The sequence below is a fragment of the Astyanax mexicanus genome, chromosome 3 (genome assembly GCF_023375975.1).
Source record: "Astyanax mexicanus isolate ESR-SI-001 chromosome 3, AstMex3_surface, whole genome shotgun sequence".
In the NCBI taxonomy this organism is placed as follows: Eukaryota; Metazoa; Chordata; class Actinopteri; order Characiformes; family Acestrorhamphidae; genus Astyanax; species Astyanax mexicanus.
The window spans coordinates 2,529,694-2,546,602 of NC_064410.1; the positions used below are offsets into that span (position 1 = coordinate 2,529,694).

At 37.0% G+C, this 16,909-nt stretch overlaps 2 protein-coding genes across 17 annotated transcripts in view; one reads left to right on the forward strand and one right to left on the reverse strand.

Annotated features, from left to right (window-relative positions):
• The window catches only part of ptk2aa (protein tyrosine kinase 2aa), a 139,526-nt gene extending 126,338 nt beyond the window's left edge, over positions 1-13,188 (forward strand). For all 15 annotated transcript variants that reach the window (XM_049475709.1, XM_049475710.1, XM_049475705.1 and 12 more), the window contains 5 exons: positions 1,337-1,376; positions 4,114-4,217; positions 10,369-10,524; positions 10,613-10,693; positions 11,700-13,188. In XM_049475709.1, the coding sequence (XP_049331666.1) occupies positions 1,337-1,376; positions 4,114-4,217; positions 10,369-10,524; positions 10,613-10,693; positions 11,700-11,912 (594 nt within the window). In that variant the 3' untranslated portion in view covers positions 11,913-13,188. The remainder of the gene's footprint in view (positions 1-1,336; positions 1,377-4,113; positions 4,218-10,368; positions 10,525-10,612; positions 10,694-11,699) is intronic.
• rplp1 (ribosomal protein, large, P1) overlaps positions 1-16,909 on the reverse strand; it is a 106,728-nt gene that overhangs the window by 88,383 nt on the left and 1,436 nt on the right. The window contains exons 2-4 of one of the 2 annotated variants that reach the window (XM_007260678.4): positions 16,697-16,771; positions 15,068-15,182; positions 14,112-14,225 (exon numbers count right to left, since the gene is read on the reverse strand). In XM_007260678.4, the coding sequence (XP_007260740.2) occupies positions 14,146-14,225; positions 15,068-15,182; positions 16,697-16,771 (270 nt within the window). In that variant the 3' untranslated portion in view covers positions 14,112-14,145. Of the gene's footprint in view, positions 1-14,111; positions 14,226-15,067; positions 15,183-16,696; positions 16,772-16,909 lie in introns of those variants that run through there. The other variant, XM_049475733.1, reaches the window with a different exon arrangement.

Below are 16,909 nucleotides of genomic sequence, written 5' to 3' on the forward strand. Positions count from 1 at the left end.
AAGTACTAAAATACTGTATCTATCGGAGTATTATTTGAGATACTCTTTAGATCATTAATATAATAAAGTAGTTGAATTTCATTGCATTTAATATTTAGTTTGTGTATTGACTCTTGCCAGGACATGTTTTGTGCTTGTAAAAATGCTTATAAAATACATTATTAAATGAAGATGAAGAAACATTGCTGTAGTAAAAAGTATTAAGATATTTTTAACTTACCTGATTTAAAAATCTGATTTAATCTTTGCCTAATTTATCTAATTTAGCTAATAAATAACATGGCTAATTTTAAATTTTAAAACTCATTTGATTTTCCCTGATTTTACAAATTAGATTTAGCTCAACTAGCTTGATTTAACTGCTGATGCTGATGCTGATGCTGTAGCATTACCGAGTAGCATCACAGCGCTAACGCTCGGAGGGAAGCGCAGCGACTCGGTTCTGATACATCAGCTCACAGACGCAGCCTTGTGCTGATCCACATCACCCTAGGAGTGATGAGGGGAAAGAGAGAGCGCCATCTACTGTCCTGTACCCACCCAGAGAGAGCAAGACTAATTACTGTGCTCTCTCAGGGCTCTGGCAGCTAATGGCAAGCTGCATGACTGGGATTCAAACCAACGATCTCCTGATGTGAAAGGAGGGTTTCCTTTCTATAAAACTGAGACTCTACACCCAAAAACAAACAATAATTTGCATTGAGATGGATTGAGAGCGTCGAGTCTTTCAGCAGAGTTTCTCCACCTGTTCCAGTAAAGCTTCGCTGAGAGATAATGAATAGAAAATGACACTTGAATTTGTTATTTCTGGCGAGAAGCACAACTCTGCATTAGTTTAAGGAGGGGTTTGAGTTCTGGTCCTGCAGAGGGGGGTTTGGGGAGTTTTGGGGAGTTTTCGGGGGGGATGGGGGTTGAGTGGGAAGAGCCGCCGCAAGCAGCCGTTTTACACATGCCATCATCTCCACCCGGGTAATCTGCAGAAAAAAACAGGCGTCAGCTCGACAGCACCCACAAACCAGACCCATTTACTCCCGGTAATTACAGAACTGTCTGAACACATCGGGGAAGACAGGAAGCGCTGGTATGCCAGGCGGGGTAAAAAGAGGGCGGGGCAATATGAAAAAATGGAAGTATTTGATAGAGAATGTGTTTTTGAGACGCGCTGATGCGTTCGCACGGGCGCCTCGGGGCTGGATTATACACACTTTCTCGCACGCTTACCCACAATCCCACAGGGCCGTGGTGGGCAGCAGTAAAAGCAGGGCCTGAGGAGCGAGCCCAGACCAGCCAGCCAGCCAGTCTCTAAACGCTTGTTTGTGTTTCTATTTTCTTTCAGACGGGAAACCAGCACATATACCAGCCCGTGGGGAAAGCAGGTACGTTTCTCAAAACTGTAAAACTGCTTACACACACTTCCCCCCTCTTAATAACACTTTTTTAATGTTCTATTTAAGGATTTCAGGATATTTAGCTGCAGTTTTGGATTGTGCCCTAGAGCATGCTGGAGTGAGCCTCACATTTTTTTTCATTATCATTAGCGCTACCATTACACCCTTTAAAATCCATGCAGCTTCCTAAATAGATTAGATTCAACTTTATTATATAATTATATATTTTTTTATATAATTATAATATACAGTACAGGCCAAAAGTTTGGACACAACTTCTCTTTTCCAATGTGTTTTCTTTATTTTCATGACTGATATTTACATTGTAGATTCTCACTAAAGCATCAAAACTATTAATGAACATGTGGAGTTTTATGTAGGTGAAATAACTAAAAAATATACATTATATTCTACTTCAGTTGTAAAGTTTTGAAGAGGTAGAGTTACAGGTATACAGTGAATAGCCCTATTGGAGTAATGTTTTAATCCAGATTATGAGGACTAAATAAAGATAAAAATACAATTCTTTAAGAAGTGAAGGTCAGTCAATCTTAAAGCATTCTTAAAGCACAGTGGCAAAGACCATCCAAAATGCTATGATGATGAAACTGGCACTCATCAGGACCGGCCCAGGGGAAAAAAGGAAGAGCAAGAGTTTCCTCTGTTGTACAGGATAAGTTCATCAGAGTTACCAGCCTCAAAAACCGCAAGTTAACAGACAGAGTATTTTAGTTTGTTTAACAAAAAATAAAGAATCTGATTCAGATCTGTATCAGAATCAAGCCTTGTTTTTACAGAGACCACGTTAAAGATCTTTAAACTTCAAAATATCTTTAACATTAATTAAAATAGCATGTTAACAGCAGTTAGTTCACATAAACTCCCTACTTATAAATCACTTAGACATGTGAATGCTTATGTAAACAACTGCAGGCAGTTCAGACCCACTTTAAGTCTGTGGGTGTCGACATAAACATTCATTTATAAATGTCTGTGTTGGATTTATGAGCAGGTTATATATAGTAGATCCGTGTTTTTTACTTTCTCACATTGTTTGTAAACTCTAGCTGCTGTTTATATTGTTTGAACAAATTTATGATTTATGATGGACCAATAGAAATAGACCAACAGTGCGTGGGATAAATTAATTTATTTGTTATTGACTTCCATTCAGATTTAAGATGTGTTTAATGTAGGGTGTATTAAGGTGAAAAAAGCTTTTATTGTCAGCAGAATTACTTGTTGTCTTAGTTTTCCCTAACAAAACCCGTGGTGTCAATCATTAAAAAAATTAATCAGATTAATCACAACAATATTGTGAGATTAACTGCGATTTTTATCGCACTTGTACTTCTTAAGACGCAAGATTTTATAGTGGATATTTAAACGTAAATTAAAGAATGAATGTAAGAACTGTAAAATGCAATTATATTTATATTAGTGGTGCTAATTAAAATACTAGTATATACTTATATGTTTGACTTATGTGTTTCTTACTTTAATGTAAACATGTATAACTGAGTATAAAAGAGCGTTTTCACACCTGTAGTTGTGAAAGTTTCTGTTTATTTGGAGTGTTTCTCTCTCTCTGTTTGGTTTGGTTTCACACAGGCATTAACCTAAACATGCACCAATAAACAAACAGCGTGAGCACACAGTCTCCTCTGATTGGTCAGAGCTGTCTGGTGTGGGAGCAAGAGAATATATATAGAGATTAGATTCTGTGTTACAGTGTTTTTAATGCAGATTTGAGCAGTGAACGCTGCACATACCGTGCTCTTAGTGTGTAAACAGCATGGAGCAGCAGCAGCAGAGACAGCGTTTGTTCATAGCAGTAAATTATCGGGCGAATATATTATGGCTAATAAATTAAACTAGAAAAGGAAAGTTCGATAACGACCTTTAAGTTGGCTTGGAAAAGTACGCTAATAACGTTTAAAAGTTAAATTGGTTGCTAAGCTGTTTCTGTCTGAAACGTGCAAGCAGTGGTTGCTATGCTGTTGACTTTCGGCTAAATGTTAAAGTCCAAAAAGCTTTTGCTAATGTGGTGGAAAGCTAATAATTGTCTTATAAAATAAGGTGTTGCTTAGTGGTTGCTAGGTAGTTGCTAGGCAGTTGATAACATATTCCACATGGTTGCTAAGTGTTTGATAAATGGTTGCTAGGCAGTTGCTAATGTTTTCCAGGTGGTTGCTAAGATGTTGATAAGTGGATGCTACGCAATTGCTATCATTTCTATAGTAGTTGCTAAGCGGTTGCTAGGCAGTAGCTACGTTTCGTAAAGCATATTTTCGCAAAAAAGTCCATAAGTTATATAAACTAGCCAAATTTGGTCTTCGTACGTAAAAAATTGTGACCTACGTGGGCGTTCAAATTTCTCCCCATTCATTTCCTATTTTACATTTACCAAGTTTTTACGAAAACCGTACGACGTATTGCTCCAAAAAGCACAAGCAACCTAATCGGGTATAGGTCCGACGATACTGCAAAATTTCGTGATTCTACGTCAAAAGCTGTAGGAGGAGTAGTCGATTAACTTTTCCAAGCCAACTTAACTGCAGCTTTAGCTCAGTTAAAAGGAAGTATATTTCTGATTCCAAATGAATCACGTGCATTAACGCTTGATTTAATGTTGACTGCCCTATACAAAGTTAAATAATGAAAACTGAGACATATAGTGTATCTTCTCTAAGCTAACCGCTGCTCCTCTCTCTCTACCCTACAGAACACGTAGCGCCGCCTAAGAAGCCCCCTCGTCCAGGAGCCCCGAGCCACCTGGGCAGCCTTGCCAGCATCAATCCAGTGGACAGCTACAACGAGGGCGTAAAGGTAGGAGTTCCTTCAGGTTCTGATTATAAAGCATGAAGTTCTCCGGGTTCTCCAAAGCTCAGGCATCGCTCCTGCTCGATCAGCAGCCCTGCGTTTAAACAGAACCGCTCGGTAACGCCTCCCCGCTCTGAAGCATGCGCTCTGGTTTTCCCCTCTCAGATTTTCCATCACACATCCCTCTGTTTATTTACTCCTCTTTCTGTTTTTATCCTGTTATTCTGAAGCGCTGCTGCTTGACCGGTTGAACTGCAGGAGTTTGCTGTGCAGAGCAGATGGAAAAGTATCTCTGAAAACCAGCCAGAATTCCCTTCCCTCACTTTCCTCTCTTCCCTCGTATCCCTCGCTTCCCTCAGACCAGCGGCCAGAGTTCTGTTCATCAGCAGAAAGAACAGAGAAAGACTCGCCAGCAAGGAGACCACACACTCCTACACACTCCTAGACACACACACACACACACACGTATGTACACGATACTCCTAAAACAAAACTCAAACTTCCAAACTCAGAACCTCCTCTCAGTAAATCACATAAACTACCAGGAGAAATCAAGAGATAAGGCAAATTTATTTATTAGGAATTAAAGGGAAAAAACTTACATTTATAACAGAATTAAATTTTATAATTTTGCAATATAAGAAATGAATTTAAGACATAATACAGAACAATGTAAAAAAAAAAAAAAAAAAAAAAAAAAAAAAAAAGGTACAGGGCATTAAAGTAATGAAGTAATGAAAAGTCCTCCTGTTATGTTCAAGCCAGATTGACCTGGTGCATAATAAACCTCCTGAAAGTGAAACGTTTTGGACTTAATTAATATTAATTTAATCAATACGAAATACTTAAGTAAGTGTGGCTACTTACAATAATTACCTTGTTTTTCCTGTTTGTTTTTAAAATTATAATATTAATAATACTGTGAATAAAATTAAAATATATCAAAAATATAACATTTAGAGTGAAAGTGATTGTTTTTATTAAATGTATTAAAATTGGCCCAAATATTATAAACATTATAGATTTTTGAATTGCAAAGGATTCATTTTCTTATTTATATTTATTACACAATATTATTATTATTTTTATTATTACACCTAATTCAGTCACATTATTATATCTAAATCATGCTCCAAAAATATAACTCAACCATAAAAATGCATTTAAATGGGTCAATTTGATCTGTAACATAACAGCAGGGTTAAATCACTTGATGTCGTAACAAAACTTTTAATACATTTTAAAATTGTATCTTAATTCTTATTAACTTAATTGTTTATAGAATTAGCTGCTAGGCTGTACATGCATTAAAAAAAAAAAAAAAAATTTTTTTGCAACCTTGAATATGTGATACAGGCACTCATTATAATTCTCAAATGATTAATATTCTGTTAATTTTTCTGAATATTATTAGATTCTAATTGAATAAGAACAGTATTCTCAGTATCAGTGTGGTGAGTTTCTGCAGTCTCAGGTTGGTTGTATGGAACTGAAAGCTGTTTTCAGGCCGCTGAGCTGCAGTAGTGTAGGTTGGAGGGGAGCTGGATAAACAGAATTATGGGATGTGGTTCTGCTCTCTGGGAAAATCCACTCTAGAGGTAGAAATTAACTTTTTGGTCTCGGCACTCTTCCTCCACAGGGTCACGACCTCTGCCACACAGACCCAGCCCGCTGCCAAACCTGCAGCTCAGAGCCGACTGCGATCCCGCAGGGTTAATTCCAGCCAGCTCTTATGCAATAGAGCTGAAATAATGTCCGTTCTTATGTTTTTTAAACTTGTGATTACACTTTCCCAGCAGTTTTACTGCTGCTTCTTCTGTGAGACGCTTGTTTTGAATATAAAGCAGATTTAACTCTTTCAGACGCTGCGTCAATTACATTGAACATCATGTAGTTTCTTTTTTTTCAATCGTTTTGTTGCACATCTATTCATCAGAGAAAACTGACAGCGCTAGGAGCAACATGCAATTCATTCCTGTGTTATGTGTGCGAATAACACATCAGTGTTATATATATGCTATATATATACCCAGTAATTCAGCAAAGAGCTAAGGTATAAATGGTTAGAATTTGTCTATGGAGGAAAAACACCACCAGCCAAGTACAATTGAGATAGGTAGGTGTATGTTTAGAACAGTTCTAGTTTACACTGGTTAAAAGTAGTTTAAAAAAAAATCTACCCACCTCTGTATTTAAGTAACTAAAAGTTTAAATAGGATCTCTGGTGGATTTTACAGAGTTTTAGTGTTTTACAGAGACTCTAAGACTGTCATTTCTCCCCGCCCACCACTCCTCCACTGGACTAAAGCAGTGTTATACAGGATCACCGGAGCACTTTTATTTATTTATTTATTTATTATTTGAAAACAAGCTCACATTGCTTCATTCAGTCTAGAGACCACAACTAGACATTTAAAAATAAATAAATAAATAAAAAAATAAAAAATATATGGAATGAGACCTTTTAATATAGATTTTACATTAAGATTAGGATAATAGTGTCTTATTTTGTGTTACATTTGCATTACAGAAAAAAAAAACAGCATTCTTATATTTTTCCATGTCTGAAAGGGTTAAAGCTCGTCCACTTTCAGCTTCAGCTCCTGCAGCCCAAACACAACAGCCCTGATCTGCACAGATAAGCTGAACCAACAGCCTGTTTAATCCAGAGATTCTCCACTTTCCTTTCATTAAACAAACAAGCAGAATCAAAGCATCTGGGTTTGATTTTATATTTGAAAGAGCTGACGTGAAACCACCTACCCACCTACGCCTCCATGTGCTACGCCTTATAATCGCAGCCAGAATACATGTGTGCTCCAGCCTCACCACTAATATACACGGTCCTGCAGGAGGGGGGGAGGGGGGGAGGGGCTTTTACTGTTTCTGAATTTCTGAATGTTTGCATGTACTTACTTTATTTTTGTATCGTTAATTCTTTGTTCCTGTTCTGTTTCCCTGCATCCCTCCCTCCCTCCCTCCCTCCCCCGCCTGCCCGCCCCCTCCTCACGCTCGCCTGCTTTTTGCTGCACTGTTGTTGCACGTAGCCCTGGAGGGTAAGGACTCACCTGAGTGTGTGTCACCTGTTTGATATGTGTGTATCAGTAAAGGTCTAGCCTCTAGGGTGCGCTGCTCTCACACTCATGTGCGTGTGTGTGTGTATTTAATGCTGTTTAGATATTGTGGGAGGAATTGTGCATCAAATTTGATCTGTTGGTTGATGTTCAGTACTAAGCGAAAGTCTATTTATTTAATTTACAGTCTAAACTGCTGCTATAAATTAAATTAAATAAAAAAATCTTGGGATATTACTGAGCAGATTGAATCTACACCATAGACTGTATATAAAGATGGACGCCGTGTCTCCGTTCCCATTCATTCAATGAAAATGAAGCCAAAATCTTCCGCCATTTTGGCGATTCAGAGACCAGAGTCTGCGCAGTAGAGACCAGAGGAGGGAGAAAGGCTGTGGAGAGACCGCCTACTCATTTAAATAACCCCGCCCCTGAGGGCTGCCTCGCGGTCACAGACTGCAGAGCGGGGCGGAGCGGAGCTGACGGTCTGTTATTGGTCCCGCCCATAAGCAGCCCTTTTACCATAACCACACCTTTTTTGAATAGAGCTGAATAAAGTTTTAAAAAACGAATTCTGTGGGGATATAAAAATGTAACAATATAAGCAGAGGTTACACTAGCTGCTGCATTTAAATAAAGGAGGTAGAATTACAGTATATTAGAAAAAAACGTGATTGAAAGTTGTCTGTTTTGCCATTGAAACCTATGGGGATGGGTGGAGTTACACAGCTTTCTGCAGCCGAACAGCAGGGGGCGCCCGACCTGTGGTGGCTTCACTTTTAAGAGACGATGCTCTGTCCAGCTATACACAGTCTATGATCTACACTAATAGAGCTGTACACATTACGTATTTTAAAGCTTTTTTTTTTTCCTGTTTACACTGTTACTGTTCTCGATTGTAAGAAGACGATTCAAATTTGTAGGTCGAAAAAAGTACGTGGAGCCTCTTAACAAAAGCATTGTTCCCAGAACAGTGCACTCACTACACCAGAGTCCAGACCTCAGCATCATTGAACGTTTTTATGGTGCATTTCTTCAGAAGCACTGAAAGTGAGGTCTGAAAACTACATATAGACGCATCTAAAATTGGATTTATTCGATGAGACTTAAACGTAATTTTCTATTTAAATATGTTTTCCGATTCCGATACTGTTTTACATTGGAGTACCTTATTTTCTCAACATCCATCAGAACATTTTTTCCTGCACTTTTTGTAAACTGTAAAATCTAACACATTATCTTTACATCTTGAAATACACTAAAACTCTGCAAGACAAGACCTTAAAATAAATATGATGAATCTACAGGGGTTGGACAATGAAACTGAAACGTATGGCTAAATTGAAACAGCCTGATGGTCAATCTTCATTAATTGCACATTGCACCAGTAAGAGCAGAGTGTTCAATTAGCAGGGTAAGAGCACAGTTTTGCTCAAAATATTGCAATGCACACAACATTATGGGGGACATACCAGAGTTCAAAAGAGGACAAATTGTTGGTGCACGTCTTGCTGGAGCATCTGTGACCAAGACAGCAGGTCTTTGTGATGCATCAAGAGCCACGGTATCCAGGGTAACGTCAGCATACCACCAAGAAGGACCAACCACATCCAACAGGATTAACTGTGGATGCTGTAAGAGGAAGCTGTCTGAAAGGGATGTTCGGGTGCTAACCCGGATTGTATCCAATAAAAAACATAAAACCACGGCTGATCAAATCACAGCTGACTTTCCAAATTCTGAGTTGAACTGAAATCCAGAATTAGTGCTGCAACCCAGTGTCATCTACACATCCTAAACAATCTGCCGTCCAAAACCACAATATTTACAATAAAGATCAAATCTGAACATCTGCCAACACGGATATAATTCTGATCGTGGTTTTATCACTAATTGTTTCACCTTATTTGCCTGGAAATTATGAGTGTGAGAATGCAGTCGCAAGAGATATGTTAATCTTAATCTTAGAGTACTAACCTTAAAATTAAAATTAAAGGTACAATAAGTAAGTTTTTGTCTAAAACCTAATATTATAGATTGTGAATTTTTACTTTTTGTAAAGTAAATCATACAGTGGTCTATAAACTTTGAAACCTTTCCTTATTCAAGGTATTTTATTATTTGTATCATAAGCAAGGATGTTTATAATATTACTTATTGTACCTTTAATTTATTCATGTTTGTTTGTCTGTGTATCATTCTATATACTAGTGTATCTAAAAAAAATAATTTCATTGAAAAGTTACTTCAGTAATTCAGTTCAAAATGTGAAACTCGTATATTATATAGATGTTTAATCATCAACAATACAAGAAATAAACGCTTAAAATAGATCACTCTGTGTGTAATACATCTATATAATAAATTCCTGAAATAAAGTAACTTTTCAATGATATTAAAATGACGATTTTAATGTTATGTTGTGTTTTAGACAGACATGTGGGATTTGGTCTAACATTGTCTTTGCATTCTTTAACTTCCTAACAAAACAAAACACCCAGTAAATTATATTTTATCCATTGAATTTAAATATTTTTTTACTTTACACAGTTCTTCTTAACAACACAGACCGTGTTTCATTTCCTGCCTTAACTCATAAAACTCTGAAAATAAGGTGATGAATTTTTCAGTGTTTTATAATAATGAAAAACCTGGAAAAGTCATGGAAATTTCCTCCACAAATCTTTGTGTTTCAGTTTATATAGATATATAGATAGAGATAAATATATAGATATATAGATAAAATAAGATAATAAAATAAAAGAACACAAGAACAATAGAGAAGGATAAATACCCCAAAAATAAAAATAAATGGGGAGAGAAGATTTAAAAATCTTATGGTCATGAAAATTAGCCTTGAAGACATAAAAAAATATATCATAAATATCAAAAATAATCATGTAAATGTATTGATTAAAACGTGTATGAACCCTGTATAGTAAAAAGTGAAGAACACAGCTCTGCTTTTAGTGTAATGTTGTGGTTTTGTAAATGCTGCCCTCTAGCGGAGCAGCACAGAACAGCAGAAAGTCTTTTTTTTTTTCCTCTCCTTCATTGTGAATCTTCCTCTCTTCTCTCTTCAGATCCAGCCTCAGGAGATCAGTCCTCCCCCCACGGCTAATCTGGACCGCTCTAATGATAAAGTGTATGAGAACGTGACCGGGCTGGTGAAGGCGGTGATTGAGATGTCCAGTAAAATCCAGCCGGCCCCTCCGGAGGAGTACGTGCCCATGGTGAAGGTGAATAAGTTCTCAGTGATATTCACTATAACTGTGAGTGCAGTGAGAGGAGGGGTCTAATAATGACTGTTGAATGCTGGGATTGTAGGAGGTGGGACTGGCTCTGAGGACCCTGCTGGCCACAGTGGACGAGACCATACCCATCTTACCAGCCAGCACACACAGAGAGGTACGTCCAGCACAGTCTATAGTCTCAACTCCTTAGCAACCACCTAGCAACACCATAGCAACCACCCCGGATATCATAACAACCACCTAGCAACACCTTAGCACTTTTATTACCTCTTGTGGCAAGACCCGGTATTTTTTTGTCAATGAGGAGGTTCTACTAGTATTTAAAGGACCAGTTCAGGTGCATCTAAAAAACGTTAGTTACTTTATTATAGTAATTCAGTTCTCACAGAGTGATCTATTTTAAGCGTTTATTGTGTATGATTATGGCTTACAGCCAATGAAAACCCAAAAATCAGTGTCTCAGGAAATAAGAATACGGATTTCATTTTCCAGCAGGACTTGGCACACTGTCAAAGGTACCATTCTGTCTATATATAATATTCGAATTATCTGAGACACAGATTTTTGGGTTTTCATTGACTATCAGCTTTAATCACCAAGAATAAGGGAAGACCACTTAAACAAAATTTTAATAGAGCACCTAAAAATGATGATTTTCTTTGATTTTACCAAATTGAAAACCTCTGGAATGTAATCAAGAGGAAGATGGACGATCACAAACCATCAAACCACCAAACTGAACTGCTTGAATTTTTTTTACACCAGGAGTGAAGCAGCATAAAGTTATCCAAAAGCAGTGTGTAAGACTGGTGGAGGAGAACATGATGCCAAGATGCATAAAAAAAACTGTGACCAACTGGGGTTATTCCATCAAATATTAATGTTTTTATGAACTCTTAAAACTTTATTATTATTAAAGTTTGTTATTTGAGCCATTTCTCTTTTCTCATTTTCTGTAAATAAATGCTCTAAATGAGAATATTTTTATTTGTAATTTGGGAGAATTGTTGTCTGTAGTTTATAGAATAAAACAACAATGTTCATTTTACTCAAACATAAACCTATAAATAGCAAAATTAGAGAAACTGATTCAGAAACTGAACCTCGTTTTCTATAAATCTAAATCTAACTGCTACTGTTCTGATTGGTCTTCCTTTTAGATCGAGATGGCCCAGAAGCTGCTGAACTCTGACCTGGCCGAGCTCATCAACAAGATGAAGCTGGCTCAGCAGTACGTTCTGACCAGCCTGCAGCAGGACTACAAGAAGCAGATGCTGACGGCTGCACACGCGCTCGCCGTGGACGCCAAGAACCTGCTGGACGTTATTGATCAGGCGCGGCTGAAGATGAACGTGCAGTCCCGGCCGCACTAGCTCCTCCAGAAGAAAGAGAGAGAAAGAGAGAGGAGGACATCACAGCACAGGAGAGAAGAGAAGAGAGGATAGGGACATCTCACTGCTAGGACAATAAATAGGATGTCCCTGGTTAAGAGGACTGGATCACGCAGCAACAGCGCCCCCTGTCTGCTCTCTCCTCTCACTCAGAACTCTCACTACTATGAAGAAGCGCACCTCTAAAGCCTGACTCCTCACTACAAGAATATCAGAAAAGAAACACTTTTTTATACAGACTTATTACAGACTTTTGGAGATGAACACGTTATGTTTTATGGTCTTGTTTGTGCTGGTTGTCCTGTTTTATTTTTGTTTTATTTAGTTTTTTTGTTTTTTAATAAATCCAGAGATCCAGAAGTCCAGCAGCTCCAGGCATGCGGCTCCACTTTAAGCTGGAAAATCCTGCAACTGGAACCCAAAACTCTGAGCGCTTTCTCTTTTTCTTTTAAAGTTCTGTTTTTGTGATGCCGGGAATCATCTGGGCTAACCCAAAGGTCTATTATTATTATTATTATTATTATTATTATTATTATTGAGACACAGACACGCTTCCTTTTATGAAATGTACTATAGCAGATATGCTCTTATCAATATTGTGGATTATATAGATGTTGAGGGCTCACACTGTTTTTCCCGGTCATCCTCCGGCGCATACACACACACACACACACACACACACACACTCAGGGGGCACCTCAAGACACACTGCATTCATGAGCATTTTAATAATAATAAGAAGAATAATGTTATTAAATAATTCATTCTTTTGTTTTTTTTTTACATTTCTCCTGAGCATAACGTCACACCACAATACAATATTCTCCACATACAAAGGCATATATATATATTTTTGAACGAATCTCAGCTACTATGAAATAATTAGGCTAAGAAGGGCGAGGGGGTGTGTGAGAGAGACTATGGGCTTACAGGGACACGTCTCCTAAAGCCTCTTTAGCATATCAGTGAATGAAAAGCACAGTTCTAGTAGCTCAAGGCCTTCAGATAAATTCATATGAACCTGTAGAGTGTAGATCAGGTGCGGACCTCAGTCCACACCCACCACAAATCAAATCACGTTCCTTCATTTCCTCCAGGCCGAGACACTGATGTCGTTCTGCGTTTTCTTCATGCTCACCCCTCTGTGTGTGTACAGTACAATCTATAAATAAATCCAAGTTGTCACTCTGATAAATTATTCTCAGGAAGAACTGACTGTACAGAACCTTTAACTAATAAAACGTGTTACTCTTGTAAATGATGCATCTCTTGTATTTCTCATGTTACCACCCACCAGGCCAGAAGAACCACGAACCGGAAGAGTTCTGAGATTTCTGTTTTTTTTTTTTTTCTCAACACAAAAGTTTAAACAGTTCTGTGAAGTTGTAAAACATTTTAAAGTTCTCCTTCTGCTAAAATCCACTTTTTCTTGTTCATTCTATACAAAACAATAGGTCTCCGAGTTCTCTTTGCGACCTCTTGACTCAGCCAACAAAATTATGTTTACATTCTGGACCTGAACTGCCCACCTGTGTGTATAAGTAACTATAGGTTTAAATAGGATCTCCGGTGAATTTGGCGTTTTACAGAGACTCTAAGACTATAGGTCAGTGGCATTCATTCATAATAGAGACCACAACTTGACACTTTAAAATGAGCCTTACTGCTGAAGCTGGCTGTTAGCATTGAGGCTATGCCACACTAAACCAAACACTGGTGTTATGTCAAGTTGTGCTACCCTTCAAAAACCCTTCTCCATCACTGAGCAATGAAAAATTCAAAGAATGTGAGATATAAAATCACACCTGTTCCCTTTAACTGTATTCTGATATTGATCTAGGCTTTCCAATTATCCTACCAAAATTATTTTAAATGTGCTTCTGTTCTGGCATATTTACAATAAAACACACACTAGGGTAGCACAACTCAACAGATCATTTGCTGGATAAAAAATATATATATTTTTAAACTAGTACAACGGGCTGAAATCACACTGCTAAACTCAAATACATAACATTAAAACCTAACTTTGCATTCCCCATCCCTGTGCAATTTTTCACTTCCTGACCACACGAATTTTCCACAACTTCACCTCTAAACTCCTCACAGATAAAGATGTTCATAACTGAGACCCTTCAATTCTACTCTGAATTACAAAAGTTAAAAAGAAACGACAAAAAATTCAGTTTCTTTTCTTTTTATTAGAAAAACTGATTTAGTCGAAGAGACCGAAGCCCATGTCGTCATCAGACTCCTCAGACTCCTCCTTCTTCTCCTCCTTCTTCTCCTCCTTGGCTGTAACACAAAGCATTAATGTGAATATTAAATTCATAATCAGGTCACAAATCTGCAGTCAGGTGATTTTCACTTATTATGAAAGTAAAAAGTCTAAGCTTTTAGTTTCTGGTCATTAAAAAAAAAACTTTTCAGACCTGAATTATGATCCAGTGATGGACCTAAAACAGCATTATTATATTTTTCTAACAAACAAACAAAAAAAGCTTAATATTTTAATATAGAAAAATCAAACTGTTTTCTGCCTAATGCACAATAATAAAAAAAAAAAACAAGACACTTAATATACTATATAGAAAAATATAATAATGCTGTTTTTTTTTTTTTTAACTAAATCAGTTTTAATTAATGCACTGGAGGCCTGTGTTTAACATTTTTATTTTTTTATATTGACATACCTTTTTACTAAACAAAAAAAAACCAAAAAAAATTAAAACATTCTAAAATCACATACAATTAGTAAAAATAAAATCCTCCTATTGCTGCTATGCCATAATATCCCAATTGTATTTGTTTCTCTCCTGTGCAGTAGGCGGGGCTAAGCTACTGTTTAATTGCCTTTAATTGACTTTCCCATTGGCCCGTTCATGTCCTATTCAATTTTTATTGTGCGCAACAAAACATTTTTAAAACAGTGATGTCCATTGTACTGGTTGCAAGATCTGAAAGGGTTAAAGTGAGCTTTATTCCAGTTAATACTTTAATATTCTATTAAAGTATTAACTGGACTAACAATCCCATATATTACTTGTATATTAAAGTGATAACTGTAAAGATAAGTCGTTTGTGCGTCACCCGTTGTGTGCATTAATTAATAGCTCTTTAAATGTAAAGTGTGTTACCTGGTGCTTCTCCTCCAGCAGCAGGAGCAGCTCCACCAGCACCAGCGGGAGCAGGGGCTCCACCACCAGCCCCCACGCTGCAGATCAGGCTGCCGATGTCCACGCTGCCCAGAGCCTGAACACAGAAAAACCACGTCACTGACCTGAGCGTCTATAAGCACTTATAAACCATCCATTAATCACTAATATAAAACTCGACACAAGAGCTTTAGGACTGAGCACTGTTCTAACTTTAGTGCACCAGAACACCCCACGTATTCTTATAGTATTACATTAAACTAAAGACTAAGAGGTGGGTGAGGGGGATAAGTGTACAGTACTTTATCCACCACTTTTATTGTTGATTTTTACATTTCTGTGCTTTAATATACAGCTCTGGAAAGACAATCTGATTTAGCTATTTATAGGTTTATGTTTGAGTAAAATGAACATTGTTGTTTTATTCTATAAACTACAGACAACATTTCTCCCAAATTCCAAATAAAAATTCAATCATTTAAAGATTTTATTTGCAGAAAATGAGAAAAGGCTCAAATAAAGATAATAATGCAAGTTTTAAGAGTTCAGAAATCAATATTTGGTGGAATAACCCTGGTTGTTTTTTAATCACAGTTTTTATTTTAATGCATCTTGGCATCATGTTCTCCTCCACCAGTCTTACACACTGCTTTAGGATAACTTTATGCTGCTTTACTCCTGGTGCAAAAATTCAAGCAGTTCAGTTTGGTGGTTTGATGGTTTGTGATCATCCATCTTCCTCTTGATTATATTCCAGAGGTTTTTAATTTGGTAAAATCAAAAACTTATTTCTAAGTGGTAATTTCTTTTTACCAGAGCTGAATACTGAATATATAGAGATGCTCAAAATGTTTAAAATGTAGTTCAAGTAAATATATAAATTTATCTAAGGTCTATTTTTGATAGAATTTTTTGAACAAACCATCAACCTACAAAAAAAACCCTACATACACAAATGAAATGTTAGTAAATGTTGACAAGATATTTGACTATAAGCAATAATTTAACAGTTAAACTTATTCAAGGCCTTATTTAATGTTCTTAATGCAGTAACAAACATTTTAAATGTAAATCCTGCATTTAACATTGACATTTGCTTGTATAATATTAGATTGCCAATTTTAATGTACTGACAGAAAAGCTACAACAGCATCTGTTTAAAGCCATTTTTACCTGTAATACCAGATTTACACATCTAAATCTTAATGAAGCCTTCCTGTAGCTTTACAAGAATTACCACCATGTCTTTATTATGAGCATCTTTTGTAGGTTTGCTACATCAAATTCAAAGACCAAACACATCTAGGCTCCACCTCTGAAGCGAGGAAATATGCAGATTAATCAATCAATCAATAATACCGCCCCTCTGCTTACGTCTAACAGCTGTCTGAGACACACTGTTCAGCCCAATCAGCCCCTAAACCCATACATCACCCAATGCCCCTCCCAAACAAAATAACCCCTCCATTTTTTTTATTTGAGCAGACTGGAGTCAGCTAAAATTGGGGGTTTACTTACACTTTAACTTAACATCCATCCCTTTCAGATGTGATCTTCAACAGTTACACTAAAAGCATGCTTTTTTATATTAAGCTGGTAAAGGACTCTTACCTTGGCGAACAGACCGGGCCAGAAAGGCTCAATGGTCACTCCAGCAGCCTTGATCAGGGCGTTCAGCTTGTCCTCCTAAAAAAAAATAACATTTAGTGTGTTAAATCCACATGAGGCTACATCATAAATTGAAATAAATAAATGAAGATTAAAATCCTGATGTAACGTAAACAATGCAAAAACAATATAAATCAGGCCAGAAATAGTTATATG